Genomic DNA, 22784 nt, shown 5'->3' with positions numbered 1-22784 from the left:
GCAAGAGCAACCTTCTCAGACCTACCAGGTTGGACGTGCTCAGTGTGAAACTCATTCCCTCGCCGTCTGTCTCCTGTTCTTCTCCCTGCCATACCCGTGCCTTGGCACGTTTGTTGCCTTGTCCCATGGCCCATCACCCAGCCTATGGTCAGAAGTGGCTAATCAATCAGCCAGATTCATGCATGTAGCACATAGGGTAGGAAAATTAGAAAGGGTCCATGCTGACAACAGAAAATATGCCTTGTCCTAGGTGCTCCCCCTCAGGGAAACCCCATTCCTCATGTCCCCACCAAGGCCCTCCCCCTGGAGTAGGAAGGGCAATGCAGAGGGTGGCCACTGTTTCCAGACAGGGCTGTGAAATAAAACCGTGCTGTACTGTGCGGTGCTAATGCGGTTCTTTTTACACTTCCCAGGCTCCCGAGAGCATTAAAATGCTGGTCACGCTCTGCCAGTCTGACAACGAAGAGATCAGAAAAGTGGCGTCCGAAACCCTGCTCTCACTTGGTGAGTTGCCTGTTTTAGAGCAGCATGTAAGACACCTGAGTTATACAAATGCGAGACTCTTAACTGAAGCAAAACTTTTTATGTAGAGACTCAAACACATTAGAAAATATATATATTAGAAACCATTCATTTTGAAAATGATGAAAATGGACCAAAGAAGAACTGAATTGTGTGAGTCTGGAGGGGGAAGTAGAAAAGGAAAAATAGCAAAGGAGAAGTTGACAAACAGAAATAATTCATAATGAATTTGAACACCGAGCAGCCTTGAGGAGGCAGGACTGGCACACTGCCTGCTGCATATCCTACACCCTTCTCTTGGGGATCCCCTCCCGTCACCCCTGCAGTGCCATTGTCACACTCTCAAGTGCCATTAGCACTGCCAAGTGTTCACTGAATCTAAATTATCTCTATGTGCTTATTTGCACGGACCCTAGCCTGCAAGTCCTCCTTCACTCAGTACCTCAGGCACCTTGCACTGACCTTTGTTTGTCCTTGAGACGACAGATACCCTGTTCATGAACCTGTAATCTGGCTGCACAGCAGTACGTGACTGCAAGTGCGGCTGCACAGTTTCAGGGCCCCAGTACTTCAGCAGCACAGAAAAATTGTATTTATCTGGCCTTCAGGCTAAGCATGAATTTCCACTCCATGCGTGTGTGTCCATCTGTAATTGTAGTTCGGCAAGCTCTCCAAAGGTACTCTCTTTCATTCACCAGTTCAGCAGGAATTCACTCTGCTGCTGGACATGTTATTGCTGAGGTTAGAAACCAACTAGCCCAGGGACACTTTTGAAAACACTGGGAGATTTGTATGGCCATTCTTCTATATGACAGACAGAGAACATTTTGATTCCTAATGGTCAATTCAACACACTAGGCTCAATGCTCTCTTCAGGTGCGTGTAGATGACAGTACCTAAGAGAAAAGGGTTTGACAGAGACAAATAGTTAAATTCAGCCAACCTACTGCTTCCTCTTTTTCAGCAGTATGTAAGTAAAGATGTGGGTGCACTCATTTCTTTAAAGTGCTAGGAAGTGAGAAGTGGGTAAACTTTATATTGTCCAAAGTAGAAGTGGATAAACATCATCTGCCTCGAGTGTATCACAGCTGCAGCTGAGACCTTGACAAGCACCACAGGTGATTTGGTAAGACAAGTGTACAGATCCTGTCATCTAATCATACAAGCCACGTCTGCTTCTGTTTGTTCTAGATAAAACCAGCAAATTACATGAGAAAAAAAATTAATTAGAACATTCAGAGCATGCTTATTTTTTCCAAGTAATTTCTGAAGTTGCCTTCAACAAAATAATTTTTAAGAATGGGAATAAGTTACCAGCAGATCAGTACTTTCTAACAGCAGAGAATCCAGTATTTTAAATGTTGTAGGGCAATGATATAACACGTTATTATGCTTTAACATTTTGCATTCAGGTGAAGATGGGAGACTGGCATACGAACAGCTGGACAAATTTCCCCGGGAATTTGTTAAAGTCGGAAGCCGCCGTGGAACTGAAGCTGCCACAGCTTTTTAGGTGGAAAAGAACCTGCCGACATTTAACAGTCATTAAAGTAGGATGGAGCTGCACATCAGTGTGGGGAGCAGAAGGAAGGCTTTGAAGAATTCCATGAGAATGTCCCAAAATGTAGCAATTTACAGACTTTTTACGGAAAAGCAAAATCTAAAATCCAGCTTAAGGGTTACTATCGGCTCCTCTTTGCAGCTCATGATGGAACAGTTGGATGCTAAGGAAGAATACTTTCTTGACTGGTTTGTAACAAATAACGTAATTGCAGTTATTCAGCCTCAACAAACTGCTGTGAGTTTTCAGAATTTGGCATCTTCATATATTTTACTATTACATTTACTTCCTTGAAGTTGTCGTGAAAGCTTGAGATACTGTACCTAAGAAGGACAAGTAGGCCACCCGGGCAGGACTGCAGAGAAGCTTTCTCTTCAACCCTGAGCGAAGCATCTGCTGCCATGTAGTGTCCCCAGCAGCGCTCCAGTGGCAGGGTACACCACTCGGCTTTCTCCGTGTTGTCTCAGCAATGAAATACAGTGCAAGTTTCTTCAAGTTGTGCCTCCAGAAGCAGCATGATGTAAACCCCGGGAGGTGTCACTTGGATGACTCATTCTAAATGCCTCCGCTGGTCTTTTATTTCCTTTCTCTTGCCCTCCAGCAACGAACCGTCATTAATCCAGAGATTTGTGAGGGGGATCAATCAATCACGTAGGTTTCCAAAAACTAAATGAAAAGGTAAAGCACACGAGGAGGAGTGAACACAGCTAATTGCGCGAGTCCCCAAAGCCATTTGGTCCTGTAAGTTGCAGGCGGGATTGGATTTCATACACTCTAATTAGTGGATCGTAGCTTCTATAGAGTGATTTCAACATAGAGAACTAGAACAAACTGAAGTGGACCTCGGAGGCGGTAATAAACAGAGGGTGAAGTGAATGTGCCCCCCCCCTCACTGCAAGGATAAAAGACAGCGAGTGCTTCAAGCCGTTGATTATGAGCCTTAAGTTAACAGAGGAGGTGAATAGAATTTAACAGAAGAGTGTTCTTGTACTGTGTTCATTATGCATGAAATGCTATTTAGATGTCAATTAAAGTATCCAAATTTGCATAGACTACATAGAAAAGATTGCAAACAATTCACATCAAAAGGAAGCCTCGTGCGCCAAACACATTGGCATGTTTGGTTTTTTTTTTACTGTGAATGTTACAACAATGTACATATCTGTATATTTACAAAGATATATATTCTTCCTTTAATTAAAAAAGTACATTTTGTACAGTTCAAAATGCTTACTTGTTTACTGAGGAATATAGACTCTTTTTGCAGAAGGTGAAATAGCCACGTTATGGTTTTTATACCATGCCTATCCCATCAGCTGAATTCTTCCAAGGTGTCCTTTTGTATTGACTTCTGCTTTTTTTTTTTTTAATTTTTTTTCTCTTAGTTTTGTGGCATTTGTACTCACCATGTTTCCTAGCACATTTAAGTTATAATAAATATTATTTTTTAATTACTAAGCACATCAGTCCATGGGTATAGTCACTCTTTCTATCAGCAGCCCATCCAACCTTCAAACATCCTGCAGGTCAGCTGCCAGTACCGTAAGCAGCTCATTAAGAGCCACCTACTTGCAGCTGGATTTGGGGCAAACCATTAGGGAGCTGCTTAATCCTATTAAGGGAAGAGGCTGGTAGGGAATATTTGTCTTTTCAAGCCTGGTCACCAGGACAAGACTTTATGACAATCTCAAAAAGTTTAGCTAAATTATATGAAGTAATCTGCTAGATTTCTAGCAGAAATAATTTGTGTTTCATACCATATCAACTTTGTTAAGACTTAGAAGAACATTAAGATCTTAGAAAAACATCTAAATTGGAGCAAATGAATAATGTACCAAGGACTACTGCCTGAGGGCAGACAGAGAACGGCAGCTTCTCGTGCAGGGGGAGAAATGGTGCAATACTAGCTTGTGTTTTAACACGCACAGCTCGCATTTTCATCTTTCTGCTGGCCAAGGCGGGGTACGTGGCAAACTGCTTTACTGATTGAAATAAACACAAACCACAAAAGCAGGAAAAGTAGAGAAGGGATGAAACTATAGTGAAAACGACTGCTCCTAGTTGTACCTCTGTGAGGTGAACCACAGCACGTTTTAAAAAAGCCAGTTTTAAACTAAAATGCTATTTTGGAAGCAAGGGGAGGACTGTGCCCTCTCAGTGTTCCTGCCCTGGTTGCTTCAATGTGTGTGTGTGCAGGCCCTTGCTCCCATCCCAGAGCATCAGCAAGAGGCATACCCTATTTAAAAATAAGACGAGAATATTCTTATACTCCCATATCTGTCAAAAGCTCCCACCTGTAACACATACTATCTGTCAAAAGGTTGCTTGTAGTTTGTGTATCACTGCATGGAACGTGATTTTGTTAAAGCAAAAGCTATGATGTCGTCGGGCTGTAGGTGCTACATTCTGAACTGTCACTTAGGAACCAGTGAGATGTTTACTTTCAAGCAAGCACTAGTACCCTACGTTTCTAGCTACTCCTAGTTTAAGTTCAGAGCAACCCAGCTTTGCGTATCACTCAAGATACTTACCAAGCCAGGCTCCACAAGGACTAGCGGAAAATATGCTGAAGAGGCTCCCGGACTGTTACCAAACTTTCACCGATTGCTTCTTCCCTTCTGTGAAGACAGGCTCATCTCAGACAGAAGGCGCTCCTTGTCACACCACGTACCACGTCACACGGAGCTTATATCTACTTACAACTCCTTTCATCTCATCGTAGTTTAAATCCACCGTTTGAGAAGTTTATTAACCTAAAGCTGATCTGCTCACCATTATAACCATTAAAAAAGCATGTATACAGCTCGTATGAACCAGATAGGAGCAAATCCTGCTCTCAATAAAGTCCATGAGGAAATTCACAGGAATTTTAGTGGGAATAGTTCAACCAAATTTCGTTCCTGTTGTGGTATCTGAGACTGACAAGCTTGAACCTGGGATAGAGATGTATAGAGGCTAAATTTCACTTTGAGCATTAATACTGTTTTACAAAAGTAAATAAAACAATCACATCTAAACGCGATTCATGACAACATATGAAAAAATCACACTCAAATTAAGAACAAAACCAAACAAAATCCCATAACAAACCCTTGAAAAAATGAATGAACCTGAAAGCTTCCAAAACCAGAAGGCAAATAAAAAGGAACAAACCATGTATTTGTCTCATAACTTACACATTTTTATGCTTGCAGAGCTGACAATGCTGCCCTTTCCTACCACGCTAATGCAAGAGCTCTCCTTAATGGAGTAGGCAAAAACCAGATGCACAGAGGTGAGTGGAACAAGACAGATGCTTACCAGCTAGCAAAGCAGGAACCAGCAGGCAGTAATTATAAAACCTCTTTCTTAGCACTGCAGCAGGTTGACTCGAACAAATTTAAAGGTCTGGGCCACCCCAGAAAAATATGTTAGGAAAAAGTTCCTGTACCTGCAGCGGTGGAGACTGAAGAGATAGGGATTTCACCAGGAAAACTGTGCTCTGGAAAGGGGTTTGCCTGGTGGTTTTGGTGGTGGCTTATTCTTACCTCATGCTTTTCATGAGCTACGGTGGTTTTCCCTACCCCTGCCACGCTGTTATCGTCTCCCTGCGTTCTGCTGGGTAGATACAAACCTGTAGCGCCTCTGTACTACTCTAGCTACAGCAGCAGCTTAAGTTAGGCTGCCCAGAGTTTCACACTGCTATTAGTAGGACTCCTCCTGTACCTGGTGTACCTTCAGAAAAGCTGTCTACTATAGCTTTACCCTATGCTGCCGTCTGTTATATACGGATTATTGCTGACTTTAAGCATTCAAAATTAGGTCAGTACAACTGCCGGACTGTATATCTTAAGTATGGACCGCTGCTTTGCTGATTTGCAATGGAATTATCCTGATGATGGGATCCACAGCACCCCCCTTCAAATGACTGCAGTGCCCCGAGGGTACGACACAGGTATCGTCGTACCCAAGGGTTTGACCTTCAACACCGCCGATCACGTTTCATTACAGGCGGTTGTTGGCAGATCAACAAAGCAGCAGCAAATTAAAGTTTCTCAGAACACCATCATCATTCACTGAACTACTTGGTGTTATTAAAAGAACGAGAAGAGACAATAACATTTTCTGTTGAAGAAAACGTTGATAACAATGCAGTTGAGTCTCAACAACAGAGCACTGGAAACACACGGCCTTGGCAGATTTGCAAACCTTCTGCTCAAAAGCTCAAATCCAGTTCTGAAAAGGAAACAACCTCAGATGGCCCTTAAGGAAAAGTAAATGAATACGCAGTGTGCTTCCTTGCAAAAATCAATGCCCAACTTAGGCACAGGCTGCAACATAAGCTGCAACACATGATGCTGCTGTAGGCCCTCACGTAAGCAATACGATGCCAAACACCAAGTGGTTTCAGTTGCCCAGCCAAGTAGTTATTATTCACTTCTCCTCCACGCATTCTTAAATACAATGGGTGTTTCCACCAAAATTGGTATTTTTGCTAAACCAAATAAAAGTTTTTCCTCACACAAACCATCCACCCTCCCCACAGTTTGCTTGCCTCTGCTAGTCCTCGCGCAGCTGCTCCTTCTTGAAACATCTGACACCTGCAAATGGCCTGTCTCCCCACACTTCAGTCTTACATATCTGAAATTCTGTCCTGTTAGGACATGCACATTTTATGGGAGAAGTGCTAGTAGACGTATCGCACTTCTGAGCAGCCTTAGGATACTTCAGTGAAAGAAGAGATTGTGGCCATGGCCTCTGCAATGAAAAGGAGTCAGCATGGTGGTCAAGTTGGTGCACAGCAGCATTTATGACTTCTTGGAAAGAAGAAAAAAAAAAAAAAAAAATCACATTCTGCAGTTAGGTTCCAGAGCTGATAATTTTACTCTTCTAGACAGAATGTTCTCTGTAATTTAGCTGGATATGAAATTTGTCTTTAGTGATGTTGATTTTCAGCTGTTACATAGCTATGTTTCACTGGTAACTAAGAGTTTCCCTACACACTTGAACAAAAATAGAAAGGTCAGATGGTTGTAAAAACTAATTACACAGCTCTCTAATTTCTACATATTTGACAAGCCATTCACACATGCATACAAAGTTCCTATGCTTACTATTAAGATAGTTCTACTGCATCCATGTTTTAAAAAGTACTCAGGAATTTTCAGGACAATAAATGAAACTTGACCCCTTTAGAACATTTTTAAACAGCAATTAACGCTGCGTCATAAAACTTTGGACAACACTTTCATACATTAATATTTCTCATAATAGGCATAGGGAGATTGTTTGACCAAGGTCCAACACATCTGTGACAGAGCATGTATATGGTTTTTATTCCTATGCTACAATTCAGCTCTCATACCCAGTCTTCTCCGGCAGCGTGTTTTTTCAAGAGTTTATACAGCAAACTATTCTCTCTGCTAATGAATTAGAATTAATAAAACCATAGTAGCCTTGGTTTGAAGACTTCTGGTGCAAGTGTATGCATTATTAAGTGGCCCATGTCTTTTTCATATAAAAAGTTCTATTACAGGTGGGCCAAATGCTGCAATAGGTCCATCAGCTGGAATGAAGAACTTGCATGATTTATTCTGTACACAATCCGTTTCAACAGAAGCAAGCATCCAGCTACTCAAGGGACTGTCTTGTCTTTGTTGCTTAAATAAAATCAATCAAGAAAAAGCACAAGATTTAAATTTAATAAGCATTCTTCTTGACCATCTTGATGAAAATAAGGAAGAGTCAGATGCAGATAATGCATGCAAATTCTGGATTTGTTACTTTCTGGCAGTTTTGTTCTAACAGCAGCACCTGTATTACAGCAGTTCACAGAGCAGGAGGTGAAATGGTGGAAAAGAAGTCGCACTTGCCATCTCAGTTGGATTGGTCTGCCTGGCCAGCTAATTACGCAACAGTGCTTTCTTCCCTGCTACAGTCTCTACAAACGCAAAATACTCCTGACGTTAAAAATAAAGCCACCTTTGAGGAATGACCGTTAACTATGAATAACTTAAAACTAAGTTGCACTGCATGAAGGCTATTATAACAAGTTAAATTTTATGTGTTTCCTTGTTTACTATTGTTGAAGAACTACTGTGATATGAAAATTGCTTAGAATCTGAGATAGGAGAGGTTTAAGTCACTTGACAATACTACCTATTTCTTTTGAATAGAAAGCCAAGGTTACTCTACAAAGCAGTTATCCAGCATCCAGTCATTTGTTTTTTCTTAAACACAGCATCAGTGCAAGTTAAAGGACACACCTTTGTCACCATTTCTGCACTGTGATGGAAAGGATTATGTCTCAACACCCTCTGGAACACAAATTGGAAGGTGTAGTCTTTTGTTTACAAAGTTCCCAGGAAATACAATGCCTCGCCTTGTGGTTACCAGATTCAAGCCAGAAGGAATATTACTTCCTACAGTAGCTCTGACATTCCCCAAATGTCACAACTGATTTCAGTTGTGAAACATCTGTTAACTTACTGACACCCCCAGGGAGAGAATAAGATATGGAAGGAATCTAAAGGCGCCAGTCTGATAGCTCCACAGATGCGTTCACACGTACCCTGAAGCACTCATTTTGGCAAGGCCCAATAGATCCATAAACCAGAATCCCCCTGCCTCCTGAAAGCCACTCAACTTTAAGCTCTTCACAAGATATTGCAATGGCCACCATCTTTTAAAGCCTATCCTGGGAAGACCTCTTTACTTACAGGACAACTGCTGAGTTCACTCAGGACTGGAAAACCTGTATTCAGCTTACTCTCCCCCTTCTACCTCAGTGCTTTCAACTGCAAGCATTTCTCCCCACCCCCCCATATGGATGCCAGATAAGGTGCTCAAAGTCTTAAGAGTGCTTTTTATTCCTGTAAACCCTCCAGAACATTACTATCTTGGTAAAAAGGTGCCTCATCTCTTGGTAAATACCAAAGCAGTACTTTGAAAACAGACATTTCCTTTCAGAACAGCTCTGAAGTGTAGGCTGCTTTGTCTCCATCTAATTTTCAGTACAGTTGCTATTAAGAGCAAGAACACTCCACCTTTTCTTTATAAGCTAATAAATGTATTTCTGAAAGAGATTGTCTAATACCTCCTACTTACTTAAGCTCTCATCTATACATCTTGGAAAAAGCTCCCTTAAAAGACAAAGGCAGTTATTTAAAAAACCCGAGAAGCATAAATCTAACTGAACTTTAGATTTTGACTCTTATTACCCATTCTTGACTCTCTGAAGTCTCACCAAGAGCACACAAGTTATTTTCACTTTCCTTATCCACCAAAACCACTCTGTTCTCCAGAATTCTGCAAGCCTAACGAGTTAAAAACTGCCCAGGCACTCCCTAAAAAACTTGAAAGCTTCCATTCACAGTAGTCACAACTGACTTAGACCTAGAAGCAGCCATTCCCCACTCAAATAAGAGGCTGTTTTGGTAAGGCAAAGATTTATTTATCAACTTTCATGTATCATGTCAGACCAACTGGTAAGATATTTACACAACAGTGAAATACACAGTATTTGCATTTTATACAAGCAACTAAGTGCAGCCTGTAGTAAGTTTTCTACGCAGTATCCAGATACTCCCACTGCTACATAATTCCAGTTAAAAAACATCTGTCATGCTTCCACAAGAGTTTCTATACCTGAGAAGTTTCAGTATATCCTTTCAAGAGGAAGTCTGCAATTAAAAGCCACATACATAAGCCTATTTAAAGGATGTCATTCCAGCTGCAAATGATTTGCTTCCTGTGAAGCGAGATCTGATATATTCTCCCTTAAGTCACATGATACTTGTGATGGCCCTTCTTCAGAAGGGCTGTCTGCATCATCTCCACAGCTAAGCTCTTCATTTTCTTGTTTGGATTCCTCTAGAGCTAGACTCTCCAGTGTCTCAAGATTGTCAGGTGCTTGCCCAGTTAGCCTCTACAAAGAAACAGAAGACAGTGAACTTCATACTTTTGCTACTTAATAGCCAATGGAATAAGACTGTGCATATTAAGCAAACTAATTATCTTCATTTGGAGATTGTTGATATAATTAAAACATTCCTCAGTCACAGCAATCTTAGACACTTGAGTTCAACTCAAATTGCTACCTAACTCACAGACCACATCTGCTTCATTAAGTCCTACTTAGGTTCTTCAGTAGGACAGGTTTTATCTTAGGCAACCTGAAATATGGGAAACAGCTCCCCAATTTAAATATTACTATAGTACTATATAGGTTTAATTTTAGAAAAATTACTATACAACAGATTAAGTTCATAATTTTTAGTCAGAGATAATGAAGCTACATTAAGTCTAGATGAACTAGAAGACCCAGCAGTTTCTAGCACTCGATGATCAGACTAAAAGTTCCTCATCTAACCTGATCTAAGGAAGAACAGGACTGTTAGAGGCTGCTTTTGAGGCTTCTTATTGTTTGATGTATCACTTAAGGCTCGTTAAAGCCTCAGAAGTGAGCAGCTTACAACTAATAAGTGAACTGAACTGTTGAGGAACTGCAGTTTCCAACTACATTAGTTCTTTAAGTCCTTAAATCATTTAATTTCTGCCTGTGGGTTTGTCACTAACAGGCAACACTCCCTGAATATGAAAAAAAATTCAAGTGTAGCAAATTAGTGGAGTCTTGCAAGACTGATCTAAATAACTGCACTAAGTGAAAATTAACTTGACCAAGTTTGCTTCTTGATTAATCAAGTTGTTTGCAATAATCTTCCATTTTGTTTCCACTTCCCCAGTGTAATCAGAGAATCAAAGTATTTGCCAGGCACCCAGCTTCATATCCTAGTTGAAAGCTCAATCCCTACAAAAACATAGCTGATAACTTTAGTATCAAGGTTCCATGGCTATATATTTATCACAGCTTCAGAGGCTGTCACAATCTACTCCTGGTAGAGGAGTCATGGAACCAGTGACACAACTACCTGTCCGCACGGACTTCTCAGAGGAAGCTGTTTTGAAATGTACAAGTTTACGAGAGTTTATGACTTTGGCCATTAGCCCCTTCTGGGCCACAAAACTGGCAATTCCTCAGTGAAACCTTGACTTTAAAGGGCATTGGTTCTCCTTTCTCCCTCTCACTGCTCCACTTTGTGTGTCCCTGTTCCAAGTTTAGTTCCTCAAAGGACACAGCTAGTACAAACACTTCATTTAGCCTGCAGCCTCACACAACCTATTAAGCACTTGAATGTAAGTCACCTCAGAAAAGTGAAAATGAACCCTTCCTTCCCTTGTCACCATCTAACATGCAAAGCCTGTTCTGTTAAGACAATAGGTTGAATCTCTCCTTAAGAAAACATCACTCTTAGCACTTTCTCATTACTCCTGTGGGTTCTAAGGTGGAAAAACTCATCCCCTAGAAGGGGCTTTATGCCTCTGGATTAGAGCAATCCTGCAGGAAACAGGTCAGACAGTAATTTAAAATGAAGAGTTTTGTGAGCACACAAAACAGAAGTCATAATTCATTAAAAGTATCTTCACTGGTTTCTCACTTTTTCATTCTACAATATTAACTGAAAATTCCTTTAAGTACCTCAATCATGCTGGTCATATAATGCACATGCTCAGCAAGGGACATTAGCTCTTCATTTTCTTCTTTTAGGCGGGCAATTTCACCATCCTTCTGTTCGATTTCTTTGTGCAACTGAGTTCAAACAACAAAATGTTATAACAGGAAGACAACAGTCAGTGGTAAAGAAGTTATCTTTCACTAGCTACCTTTTCATTTTCTTGAAGCACTTCATACAGAGCCTTCCTCCTTTCTTCAGCCACTTCTTTCCAATATTGAGATGAAGGACTTCCTGAAGCAAGAAGCTACAGTAAGTCTGTGCTTAGACTGAATTCTTGAGATCACCTTAAGATATCCAACTTGTATACAAGTGCTCTACACACTGTGAAAATAAGAACTCACTCCATATATTGTTGTCCCAGAGATTAGTTGTAAATTTACAACTAGAGACATAAGCTTACAGAAAACAGAGATCCTACACTGCATTAATGGCTATACAGGCAGAGTCTTCAAGAAGCTGCAAAGTCTGCTGCCATGCTTTAGGCAAGATGGTCACATTTGCAAATGTCAGTCTTAATGTATACTTTATGGAAGACAGAAGTATTATTCCCAAGTCACTGTTCATATTGGGCTTAATGGTTCTGAGAAACTGCACACAGAGCACGCTATGCCAAAAGAGGGTTTCATTTCAGCTTAATTATTAGCCACTTGAAAGCTCATAGCCAAGCCAAAGTAGCAAACTACAGGACTTCTTAACACTGCTGCACACAATGGTTCTGAGCTACTGGTTACCATAAACTCATTCTTAGGTATCTATCCTGTATTTACTATACTACAGAGGATAAGCATCATTAATTCCTGCCAGTGATTACAAAAAAGCACAAAGCCATTATCTAACTGACAAACCATGTTTCAAGTTATATTCCAATGGGAGCACAGCATTTTAAGCACAAGAAAACATTTCAGGAATTACCACATACCTTTTATCATGAGATCTACAGCTTGAATGACATCATTCATATTCTCATTTTCTTGCTCCTTGTCCACAGACACCTCAGCTTTACAAGCCTTTGAGGTGATCTTGTTATTCCAGAGTTTCCTTTTGACCAAAGATTTCTTCTGCATAAAACACAGGCAGGTTTAACTTCAGAGCAACATTTCAGCTTTTTTAAAAATACAAACTTGTACGTCTGCTCACTCATGACTGCAAAAAAGTCTTTACAAGCCTTGCTTTCTCCACATTATACTTCTAGTTTACAGACATCTTCCTTGATCCCCATATGTTTAACAAAAGAAAAATCTTGAACGTTTTCCTGAAGTACTTGGAAATTACTAGGTTTTAATATTGTTTATTACCGAAATAGTAAGCTTAAGTTGTGTCACACTACTTAGCAGATTATGTGTTTTTTCAAATATATTAGTTTTCAGTTAAAAGCTCAAAAGCATTTCACTATGAGTAGAAATAAATACAAATCCACAGGTTATCTTTTAATTCATACCTCATTACGCCTGCCAACCAGGCAACCTGTTGCTGAAGGCTGAATCATTTTAAGAGTCCGTCTTGGGGCAACACTACATGTGGTGTCCGTGAGGTACTTCTAAAAAGACAAATTGACTTCAGACAGTTGCCACTCTTCTCTACATAAACTGAAACTTAGGAATTTGTCATGCTTCCATTAAGGTAACCCATGGTTCATTTTTTCCAAGACAAAAAGATGATACTTTAGTCTATGTTAAGGCTTGTGTAAAGAAGAGGATCTAGTTATTTGTAACAGAGATGGATCTTAATCATATGAAGCCATGCTCAGACCCTGCCTCTTAGAAAACGCTTACCCTTCATAAAGGAACTTGAACGGGTCTTATGGCAGAAATATTCTGACTAGATTTCAAGGCCAGTTACAGTGCAGTGACACATCTAAAGCTTAGCTGAAGCTCTCAAAGTTGTATTTGACAACAGCAGTATTAGACTTTGGGGGACAGAGACAAAAGTGACTGCAATTGCAAGTTTATGTGGTAAAGTCACATTATTTCAGGTAGTACCTTTTTTTTGTTACCTGTGAACACACCCTCAAGTGGTATTCATTTAAAGATATGTGTTGCTTGATTATCCATTAAAATGGATCCAAAGCTTCCTTGCTTCAATCCAGACAGGCTATTGTTTTGCATAAACAGTATGTTTATCACCTCTCCTGTCATGCGTAAATACCTATTTCCTGCATTAAAGCTTTCTGATTGGGCTGGTTACAGTGCCACCATGGGATAGCAAACAATGGCAGACAACCAAGCAAGAATAGCCAAAATACAATGCCACACCAGCGTGAGAAAGTTACCGATTCACACTGTACTTCTTCGTATGAAGAGTTCGCCTTTCCCACGGTAGTTTCTGCCACCAATTATCCTACTGTTGAACTAAAGGACAAACACTAACTACTGTGGGAACAAGAATCACACCGTGTGTCAGACACCGCTTGCTGCTATTGAAGGTTAGAGGTAAGTTTACTCTGCCAAGAACTTATTGACTAATACTTGAGTTAACCCACTGAAAGTGCAAAAAGCCACACTGAGGAATTTATACACACAGTAATCTTCTCCTGTAGTGACTCTAGGGTACAAGTCAGACTTATCAATTAGCAATTTTCATTAATACCAGAAGTTTTTATTACAATCACTCTGTCCCTCATGATAGAGGCTACTAGCCTCTATTTTTTATGGTGTTTGTACAATTCCAGTTAGGGCCTACATTAAAAGGTTTAACAAGAGAGTCTTGTAACAAGACTGGAATAGGTATAAACCTTAGTAACTTCTTACCAGTCACCTCTTGAAAACTTAAATCCTTTAAGCATTTCCACCAATTCCAAGGCAACTATGGTTCATGAGGGTGACTTGAGAAACAGAACTGCCTACATGACTTGAGCATGCTTTAACTGTAGTGTTCAAGACAGATTTAACTTTTAGTAAGTTCATCCCTATAAAGGACAGACTACAGAACCTACTCTACAACCCCTTAGCAGACAGACTGATTCAGTATCTGAACTAAGGCAGGTAGCCAGCACCTAAAAAAGGCACATGGAAAGACAGCAAGCTCAGTGTCAAAGTAAAAAGGACTTGCTGAGCAATGAAAGTATTCATAAGCACATATGCCCAAGCAGGACAGACTGTTCCCAAGCCACACTGCCTGCCAGGAGGTTACTCAAGCCAACAGGACATAAGCCAGGTGGAAGCACATTGCAACAGATCCCTTTGTATTCTGTCAGTGGATATAAAACTTGTGTCAGGCAGAAGGACCATTTCCCAGAGAACTGAGCACAAGCCTCAGAACAAAGCAAATTCTGTCTCTGATATACTCTTGATATATTTCATCTTCTATTTTCTGCCCCTTATCTGCTGCCATATTCTAGCTTCCAGACTTTAAAGCCTATACCTGCAAAGATCCTGATGATTTTTCCACATTCGGTTTCTGTTTCATTTTGGGATTCATAGGATCACTGCAAAAAAAAAAAGTAAAAATGAATAACATCTGCCTGCTACTGAAGTTCAGGGACACCAGTTACGGACTATTACGACTTCAGTTTATCAACTTTTACGGCAGCACTAAAACCTCACTCACGAGCCGCGTGGCCAGCAGGCTCCCCTAGAGCCCAGCCCCCCCCCCCGAGTTACGGGTTCCCCCCCGAGATACGAGCGCGCCAGAGACGCGCAGCCCTGAGCGGAGCCCCCGCGCCGCTGACACCCGAGCTGCCGCCCCAGCCCGCCGGGGAGCACCGCCCCGTCGCGCCTTTCCACGGGGACAGCGGCGGCGGTGGTGGCGGTGGGGTGCCACAGACCCGCACCCAAGATGGCGGGGGGGGGGCGGCACCCTCCGGCTCCCGCCAGCCGCGCCCCTCCTCGCTCGCCGCCGCGGCCAATGGGGAAGCGAGGCAGGAACCCGCCAAGACCCAAACCCGGCCATGAAAGCGTGCGGCCCGCGCGCCCCCAACGGCTCAAGCGAGACGGAGCGCATCCCCCTCCCCTAAACCCACCGCCACCGCCCGCCCCCCAGCCCCGCTCACCGGCAGCCGCCCCCGCACGGCTCCCCTCCCGGCACGGTCCCCCTCCGGACACAGACCCCACCAGCCGCCGCCGCCCGCCGTGCGGCTATAAGGAGCGCGGAGGGCGGGGGCAGAGTCACGTGTCCCGCCGGCCGCTGTCCGAGCCAATCGCAAGCCGCGCTCCCCCATCCCGCCGGCGGAGCCACGCCCCGCGCGCCGCTGGCGGGAGGACGGGGGCCTGAGGGGGCCGAGGGGGCCTGAGGGGGCCTGAGGGACCCTGAGGGACCCGCAGGAGGTAGGGCACGGCTGGGCGAGTGCCTCTGCGGGTGGTCCGGGGAGAGCCTTGCATCTCGAGGAAGGTGAGAGGAGTACAGCCCTGGGGTACGAGACGCCCCAGCTGTGAACCGCACACCCTGGCCCTGCCGGTGCCTCGCGGGGGGCGGTCGCGGGTCCCTGCGGCGCAGTCCGCCCCTCAGCCGGCGCCACCCGAACCGAAGCTGTAGGAAATGGAGCCCGCAAGCATTGCCTGGGGCTCTTCTTGGCCATTACAACGTGTCGTTCATTGACGTTTAGATACGACGCTAGTTTACTGGTGCCATATTCAAAATCTCCCTGTAGCTTGAAACTAAACACAAGGTCTCTCTACTGCTTTCCCACTCCCATTATTTGTTGTATTTTATAAATACATTGTACCAAAACAAATTTAAATCACGTATCGGCTTTATTGTCATCACTCCCATCTAAATACAGTACAATCTGCAAAACTGGGGAAGAAAATTAACATGGTTAAGCCACAACAACTGATACACAACAATAAATTGAACATATGATACATACTACAACTCTCTATTAATTATGCATAAGGTATGCTGTTAGGTTTGTTAGAGGCCGCTTTACAATTATGTTCTTGCAAATATTTGCACATTTATCTTTATTTATGCTAATAGTATCTTCTGCTGACTTGTGAGTACATGTTTGTAGAGTTAAGGACACACTCCTTGCAATCAAGGTCTCATAGCTAGCTTAGAGCAGCTATCAACATTTTTTTCCAGGCAATATGATGGAGCTATTAGAAAACAGGATAATTGCAGAGAGAAGTATTTATTTAGCATGCCACTCTGTCAGTCTTCTGTTTGGAAATAAACTGTGTGGCACTTATGAGAGTGTCTTAAGGCGAATGTCATGGTCCAATGAAAGAAAGAAAGGCAGGACCTAAGAAATGATGAATTAGGAAATCTTTAAACAAGGATAAGGAAATAAAGCTGATCTCTCTTGCATAAACTTGTTCAGTCTCCCACTGACCCATTTAAACTTTTATTGTCCTCAACATCCTTTGGCAAGTACTTATAGAGCTTAAATAGCCATTTTCTGAAGAACCCCCTCTTTTTTCTTTTTTTTTTTTTTTTCTTTTTAACCTGATTCCTATAGCTTCATTTGATGTCTCCAGTCCTTGTACTGGAAAAGCAGCAAACAATTGGTCCTCAGCCACTGTGACACACATTCCCGTCCAGTTCTTTCTTCCAGGTCTACTTAGCCATCCCTTACATGAAAGCTGTTCCATCTTTCTGCTCTTTTGTGAACTGTATGCCATTCAATTTGCCTTTTTAACCACTGCTGAACATTGGGCTGACATTTTCTGTGGATATGTCTGTTATAACTCTGAGATCTTACTCTTGAATGATGGTCAGTTCAAAGTCTGTTACTTGATATGTGAAATTAAGATTTTTTTCCTATGTATGTTCTTTTACGTTTATCTACATTGAATTTCATTGACTGCTGTATTCACCAGTTACTCAACTCTATACTGCCCTTCTGCAGTTTTTCAGTCAGCTCTGTTTCTATTACCTTCGGCTGGGGCTGCACGGCTAGAAGGCGCGTCCCCTGGGTGGTGGATAGGGGATCCCTCTCTGGAGGGTGCAACGGATAAAATTGAAGAAGGTGCCGCGAACTAACGCAGCCTAAGGGAAGGCCACCCTGACAGAAAAACCACTGGCCCTCCAAGTCATGGGGGTGGGCAGGAGGCCAACTACCTCCTCCTGGAAAAAAAAATAAAAAGTTGCAGAAACGACGAGCATCAAAACAGGGTGAAGCGGGGATCGCCAGTAATGGCAACATGACGACGATGGGTCAAAGCGTTCGGGAAGCTCAGCGTCCGATTAACGAAGTGAGGAGAAGGAGATGGAACTGGATCGGTCACGTCCTGAGCACGCAGCCGCAGACCGATCGAAGTGGAAGAACGATGTTCGCGCCTTGTGTGCCTCCTGGCACTGAGAGAATTCAGATTCAGATCTGTTTCTATTATTTCAAATAATATAGTGTCATCAGCAAGCTGTCACATCAGTAAGCTTCGTTTTCTATCAAGAAAATAAAAACAACATGGACAGAAATGTCTATCTAAATTACTGTTGTTCTGTTACAGTAGTAAAAAAAAAGTATTCATGCTTTTAAGTTAATTTACTTCTTGTTGATTCTAGAAGAAAAGTTGAAATTTCCATATTCCAAAACACTAGCAGATATGCTAAACTCTGATGAAACATACACATAAATCTTACAGCATTAAATCTCCTTTCAGAAAAGCCTGGATACAGATAATGTGTACATAAACACAATATCAGAACATTCCTATTTTTATGTTTTATGTATTGTTATATAGCAATAGAAATATGCAATATAAAAATACATTATACAAAACATTTAAATTATATGCATGCATAGATTTATAGACATAAAAGGCAATGTGTGTATTTTATGGTTGTGGTACAATTTTTTGTAATATTCATGTTTTCAAGTAAAACCTTCTCAAAAATTACCTTTTTAAAATTCAGTTTTAATTTCTAAAAAGTTTTCAGGTAGACTTACAGTTCAGAAGTGGAACAACTGCTTTTGGAAATGTTTATAATTGGAAAGGGCCTGAGGTAATGGGAGATGGTTCTGATGTGACAGTTCTGTTTGGTTTTCCTTTTAATTTGTTCCTTGCTGGAGGCATATGATCCGGAGGTTTATTACAAAGGTGCCACTCCTTCAATTTATCCAGCTGAAGAACATGTCCTGTTATGAACCACCATGTCTCAGAGTTTTCCTTCAGTTCAGTTTCTTCAGTTTGAAAGGTTTGTAAAGAATCCCTTCACCACGTCAGCAAGAACACTAAGAGCTTATTATCAGAAGCTTACTCATAGTCTTTAACTGTGGGAAACCAGTATAATTATATAAAAATCTCACAAAAAGGTTTCAGGTTACTTTATTGTATTAATTCCCATTTTTGTGGCTGAAGGTTAAATTTAAATAGGGGTTATGGCCTTTTTACATGTAAAAATCTGTCAACCCACTACTCGCAGAATCTATGTCTTCAGACGGAGTGCAATATAATGTACTTCAGCTTGTTTGTTTCATAAAAAATAAAACTGTCTGTCATGAATGAGTATTTGCGCTTCAAGTGAGCCTAAGCAAACACGCCGAGGTTTCCCACAGAGCTCAGCCAATTTGTTAGATTATTCATGGCAGTAGAGAATATGTCCTTTTTAGAGCTTTTATACTCCATTGCTATTGATAAATGTTATCAGTTTTTACAGGAGATGACAACAGGAAAAAAGCTTCTTGGAGGACTTCATGGGCCTGGGAACGTGGGAATAGGTGGGAAGGCACCACCTGGTCTCCAATGACCCTGGGGTCCAGTCTTGCTTGGACTCCTGCGTGTGGAAACGTCCTCATCATTAGACAGAGGGAGTTTGGACTTGGCTATCTGAATCCAGTACTGGCAAAACGGTATTTCTACTTGACAGCCACATCGTGCCTTTTGTCATGGCCTTCACTGTAATCCACAGATAATTATCTAGCTCTGGGGTGCTTAAGGACTCTTTATTTCTACCTGCTACATTAAGTGCAGGTAAATTACGGCGGTATTTTGTATATGACATTATTAAGTCAATATCATTACGAATACCGTAAATATCATTCCTTCCCGGGAAGAGAAGCCCCGAGGCTGGGTTTGGGATCTGGGAATCAGTGAACAGTGGCTCTCGGGGTCCCTTGCTGCTGTTCTCTTGGCCCTTCTGTCCAGTAAAAAGACCATTTACCGCAGGGCCATCACCGGCTCCCCGCCATCCGCCGGGTGACACTAGGTGGCAGCGTGGCATCGCGCTGCCTAACGCTTCCCCTCCCTCCGCGTCGTGTTTCTGGGGTATTGCGTTGTACAGAGGGGCGTTTCGGGTGTTACCGACAAGAAGTTCATCATTTGTCTTCTTTTTCCCTAGGTTCATCAGCACGGAGGGCTGCAGGCTAATGAAACTCTGCCCAAAGAATGGATTATAGACACAGCACGATCCAGGTATAATTCATAATGCAAGCCGGTTTTCAACGATGGCCACTGCTATTAATTAAATCTCTCCAGAGAGTCTGCAATTTTCGTGTATTAGAACAGAAGATTGTCCTGTGAATAGTGATCCTTAGTGCTTCAGTGGTGAAAGGTTAAAAGAAAAATCTACGTCTCACCACCTGGATTTTTCCCTAGTTAAGTACTGTGTGAGTCACTAGGACATCCCTTAAACCAGTTAGGTCCTAACCTTTTCAGCTATGGATTTGCCTGCAATAAAACATAATTTGTGTAGTGTTTTTAGATTTAAAAATGAAACTTCCTCTGTAAAGGCTAGGAATTGCTAATCTACAGCTACTTCCAATTCTGTTGACTACAAGTATTTAGAATACTTTTTGCAGACTGAATAAATAAAACACGTTGTTTCAAATTTTACTCTTATTCTTGCAAGCACCTGCTGAGCAAACAAAAAACCTACATTGGAACATGACTGTCTCTGGTTTTGATAGATCAGACAAGTCTACTAAAGACAAATGCATTTGCACAGCATTAAGCAAGAACATAAAGATGAAGCAGCAGCCCAGTGACAAAGAGTCAATAGTCTTTCAGACACCAAAACACTTTGTCAAATGGAATTTGAATTGCAGGTTTACGTACAAATTGCAGGCAATGTGCATTTCAGACATTTTCAGAATAAATGCAAAGTTTTAGAGACAGGATGTGCATTTGTTATACAAAACAAAGGGCCGAGCTGTTTAACAAATCATGACGACTGTACTCAAAGAGGCAATTGATTGGGTGTCAGTGTCTGGGGAAGCTGTCTTCTCAGAGAGGGCACTGAGAAGCTTTCGTTATTTTTGACACCATAACTGCACATACTCAGCACTCCGAAATGAGTCAGGAAACCACAAACTGGACAAGCAAAAAATGAAAACACACATAATCAAGTGTATTTAAATACATATATACACACAAATTATTAAGATGGAACAAACCCAGCAAGACAGTAGGTATAGTTCAGCCAAAGTGTAGGATCAATACCTCATGTGCCAAAGAACGTATGGTCCATTTTACGGCCACAGCCCTGCAACTAGAAAGCAGGACATAGGGAAGTGACGAATGAAGCTTAATATTGTAGCAATAGCTGTGCACTGGAGGTACAGTTGTCCACAGCATGATGTAAGGAATGTTTTCTGCATCAAACATTGCTATTTCTCTATGCAAAAGCATTCCTCTTATGCCTTAGAAACTAATGTTTGCTCTAAAGGCAGAAAGAGTGAATCACAGTATCCTCTGAAGCGCATGAAAGAGTTTTAATTGCCACCAAATTTGTCTTGTTTGAATTTAGAAAGGAATGCTAATTTATTTTTGTCTGATGCATAAACATTTGACACTGAATTAATCATAGTTCTGTTTTTGAAGCAAGTAGCTTCAGGGCTGATACTACTTCTAACATACACAGCCAGTACAGTATGCATGGAAAGTATAAACATAAAGATAACAGACTCCACCTCTTCTCTTCCTAACTACATCTGTAACATGTATCTATTTGCTACAATCTTTTAAAAACTGATTATTTGTTAGAAATGATTAAGTTTTAAGTAACTAATTATTAAGCTGGAAATTAAGAACAGAGGCATTAGAGTACAATCTTGCCCACATGCTTATGAGTATGTAAAACTGTGAAATGTGAAAACACAAAATTCTGAAAACACAAGTTAGAATCTGAAATCACATAAATTTTGGGGAAAAAATAACCAAGGTGTTTCTATAAAGTTATCGATCCTTTTTAATTTACAGAAAACCCCACATTTTATCATGCAACGTGAAGAAAAACTACAGTGCTTAACTTCACTGAAAACAGCAAGGGAACAATAATATGGCAAATAGAAAATACAAGTTTTTCAGAGCAGGAAAGGAAAAAATACACCAGCAGACATTCCAAACTTGCAGTGCTTCTCAAAACTACATTAGGCAAACACTTTCTCTCCTGAGGAATATATTTTTGTGACAAGGTCTCTCCCACCTTCACATGGGCTATTGCCCACGCTGCCTGACTCTGTATTTCTCCAGGACGACGGCTGAACAGCGTCACCCCCCCCCACTGCAGGGACCGAAGTCCCTAGGGATGCGCGTGCATTTGATTCCCCAAAGACTACAGGACGGCAGCTACACAGTAACTACAAAGTCCTCCTCACTTTGAGTGGGGGAAAGACTAAAGGCCACCAGCTTATTTGCCTGTGCTGCGTTACCCAAGCAGAAGCTGACCGACTCTACTGACTGTTTTGCCGAGCCTGGATTTAACATGCACAAGAAACACTATTTTTGCTGTGCTAATGGGATTAAAGCCTAAAAAAAGAACTATTATGTATTTTGCATATATTGCCACAATCTATTTGTCGGGTTTGTTTATATACCACCCACACTTCTTTCTCCTTAATGATAAAGTTTATATTGTTTTAAACTGGATTTGAAGAGAGGCAGTCTGTCATTAGACCAAGTATTATAATTGTAAAACACACATCAGCTTTCAGGCACACAAGCCTCTCTTATAAATGATACAACATTGCATAATCAGTAAGCAGCATAGCAATAATATACAATTATCTGGTTAAGAGAATTATGGATCGATAGCGTACAAATATTTATTTTGCCAAGTCTTAACTCTCCATTCAGTAAGAGATGTTACTTAATACATATTCTAATTAAGATGCTGATATTTTTCTACTATATGAGCTTCATCATTGTGCATGATGGAGGAAAAGAAGCACAATTGTATAAAAGTAGGACAAGACTCAGCTATTACTCATGGCTTTAATAGTGCAGATATTTCTGTACATATATGTGTAATAAACATACTTTGGTTGGTTG

At 41.5% G+C, this 22784-nt stretch overlaps 2 protein-coding genes across 4 annotated transcripts in view; one reads left to right on the top strand and one right to left on the bottom strand.

Moving 5' to 3' along the window:
* The window catches only part of RIPOR2 (RHO family interacting cell polarization regulator 2), a 70664-nt gene extending 65779 nt beyond the window's left edge, over positions 1-4885 (top strand). The window contains exons 19-20 of one of the 2 annotated variants that reach the window (XM_082322116.1): positions 414-504; positions 1935-4885. In XM_082322116.1, coding sequence (XP_082178242.1) covers positions 414-504; positions 1935-2035 — 192 coding nt within the window. In that variant the 3' untranslated portion in view covers positions 2036-4885. The remainder of the gene's footprint in view (positions 1-413; positions 505-1934) is intronic. The other variant, XM_082322115.1, reaches the window with a different exon arrangement.
* A 4581-nt stretch (positions 4886-9466) lies between these two features.
* On the bottom strand, positions 9467-15699 carry GMNN (geminin DNA replication inhibitor). 2 transcript variants are annotated; one of them, XM_082322156.1, is made up of 7 exons: positions 15626-15699; positions 14998-15061; positions 13076-13174; positions 12557-12695; positions 11786-11868; positions 11601-11711; positions 9467-9989 (listed from the first exon to the last, which is right to left on the bottom strand). In XM_082322156.1, the coding sequence occupies exons 2-7, from the start codon at positions 15052-15054 to the stop codon at positions 9786-9788; spliced, it is 693 nt and encodes a 230-aa protein (XP_082178282.1). In that variant the 5' UTR covers positions 15055-15061; positions 15626-15699; the 3' UTR covers positions 9467-9785. The 2 variants fall into 2 exon arrangements, with proteins under 2 accessions (XP_082178282.1, XP_082178281.1); XM_082322155.1 differs by lacking the exon at positions 15626-15699 and having other exon boundaries at positions 14998-15117.
* Between the last annotated feature and the right edge of the window lie 7085 nt (positions 15700-22784).

Source organism: Platalea leucorodia, assembly GCF_965183815.1.
Source record: "Platalea leucorodia genome assembly, chromosome: 1".
In the NCBI taxonomy this organism is placed as follows: Eukaryota; Metazoa; Chordata; class Aves; order Pelecaniformes; family Threskiornithidae; genus Platalea; species Platalea leucorodia.
This window is presented reverse-complemented; position numbering and strand designations above follow the sequence as displayed.

Coding starts and splice junctions, on each gene's coding strand:
- GMNN (XM_082322155.1), bottom strand. CDS start 15,093: ATGTTATTCATTTTTACTTTTTTTTTTTGCAGTGATCCTATGAATCCC. Junction 12,696..13,075: donor TGGTTGGCAGGCGTAATGAG/GTATGAATTAAA, acceptor TGTTTTATGCAG/AAGAAATCTTTGGTCAAAAG. Junction 9,990..11,600: donor ATATGACCAGCATGATTGAG/GTACTTAAAGGA, acceptor GTTTCTTTGTAG/AGGCTAACTGGGCAAGCACC.